The sequence below is a fragment of the Nestor notabilis genome, unplaced genomic scaffold (assembly GCF_000696875.1).
Source record: "Nestor notabilis isolate BGI_N333 unplaced genomic scaffold, ASM69687v1 scaffold22841, whole genome shotgun sequence".
NCBI classification, from domain to species: domain Eukaryota; kingdom Metazoa; phylum Chordata; class Aves; order Psittaciformes; family Psittacidae; genus Nestor; species Nestor notabilis.
The window spans coordinates 16,631-17,930 of NW_009914544.1; the positions used below are offsets into that span (position 1 = coordinate 16,631).

The 1,300-nt window shown below is 51.5% G+C and overlaps 1 protein-coding gene across 1 annotated transcript in view; it reads left to right on the top strand.

The window, feature by feature from the left end:
- Positions 1-1,300, top strand: part of CIZ1 (CDKN1A interacting zinc finger protein 1) — a gene marked incomplete at its 5' end in the record, with an annotated part of 16,570 nt that overhangs the window by 15,093 nt on the left and 177 nt on the right. Inside the window, one exon of the mRNA XM_010023711.1 lies at positions 749-1,296. Within this exon, the coding sequence (XP_010022013.1) occupies positions 749-1,296 (548 nt within the window). The remainder of the gene's footprint in view (positions 1-748; positions 1,297-1,300) is intronic.

Here is a 1,300-nt window from a genome sequence, read left to right on the forward strand (position 1 = left end):
CCTGCTGCATGTGGGTAGCTGTACAGAATTACTGTCTTCCTGAAATCCAGTCTTGCAAATGGCTGTTGGCCATTTTAATCTCTTTACAGACCTCTACTGGTTCATCATGACAGTGAGCGCAAACGAGCCATTTTATCGATGAGATGCTTCCCTTCCTCCTGTAGAGAACCTCAGTGCCCTGTAACAAGCACATATTCTTGGTATCTCAGTGTTCCTGTCAACAGTTTCCCTGACTGCACAGATTGTATCAGAGAGTGAAAAAAACTTAAGCTTTCAACTTAAGTCGTGCTTTGGCTGATGAACATTAAATCACTCCACTGTAGCAGAGGGCAGCGCCTCATGTATCCAGGGTACACATCCAGAGTTACGTCCTGGCAGTAGCTGAAACAAGAGCTGTCACTTCCACTGTTACATCTATAAAATCCTGAGTCTGACTAAGATTAACAGTTGCCAAAACATGACTTTTTTTGTCTGGGGAGCCAGGGGTCTGCCATGCACTTGCTCAGCACTCAGTAATGTGAGAGGGATTGCAGTTCTTAATATTGCCACTTTTCCTCACAGGAGCCGACCATTTTCTGCTCGAAAGCCTCAGCAGCCAGGCCAGGAGAGCTGCTGAGACAAGTCGTGCCCCTGCAGATTGTAGCTGCTGCTCACCACTGTTTTTGTACAGGTTTTCCTGGACCAGCTGCCACTTGCTGCGGTGACTGAGCTGGGTTTGTCTCTCATGTTGGTTTGTTTGTATTTGCAGAGATACAAGGCAGCGAGGCATCGTGCCACAGCTGCCTACCCCGAGGCTCCTTTGCATTCCCAGGGCTCCAGCTCCCAATTGCTGGATGATCCGAAACAGCCTCCTGCTCCAGCAGCAGATACCAGCACGAAAATGAATGATGATCGTGGGATAGACAAAGGGGGCACAGAGCCATCAGCCCTACAAGAACAAGCTCCAAGGTCTCTGGAGGGTAAGGGTGAGCTGGCCACCTCTGTAGCAGAGGGCAAAGGCCTGGCCAGTGTGACTGATGGTGTGTGTGGAATCATGGTTGTAGACGAAGAGAACCTACAGGAAGAGAGCAAGTCCACTACCACTAGTGCCGACTGGCCGCTCCCTGAGGAGAACCGCGCCGCAGGGGAGTTGTTGGGATCCACCGTGTGTGAGGAGGAGGAAGCCAATGCAGCCAGGCAAAGGGAAGGCACAGACTGCCAGGATCCAGGGAGTGGATGGGGTTTAGCACAGAATGAGGCAGAGGCAGAGCCTTCCTCCCTAGCCAAAGGTGAGACAGCCGGGCTTAACTCTGCTGGGTGC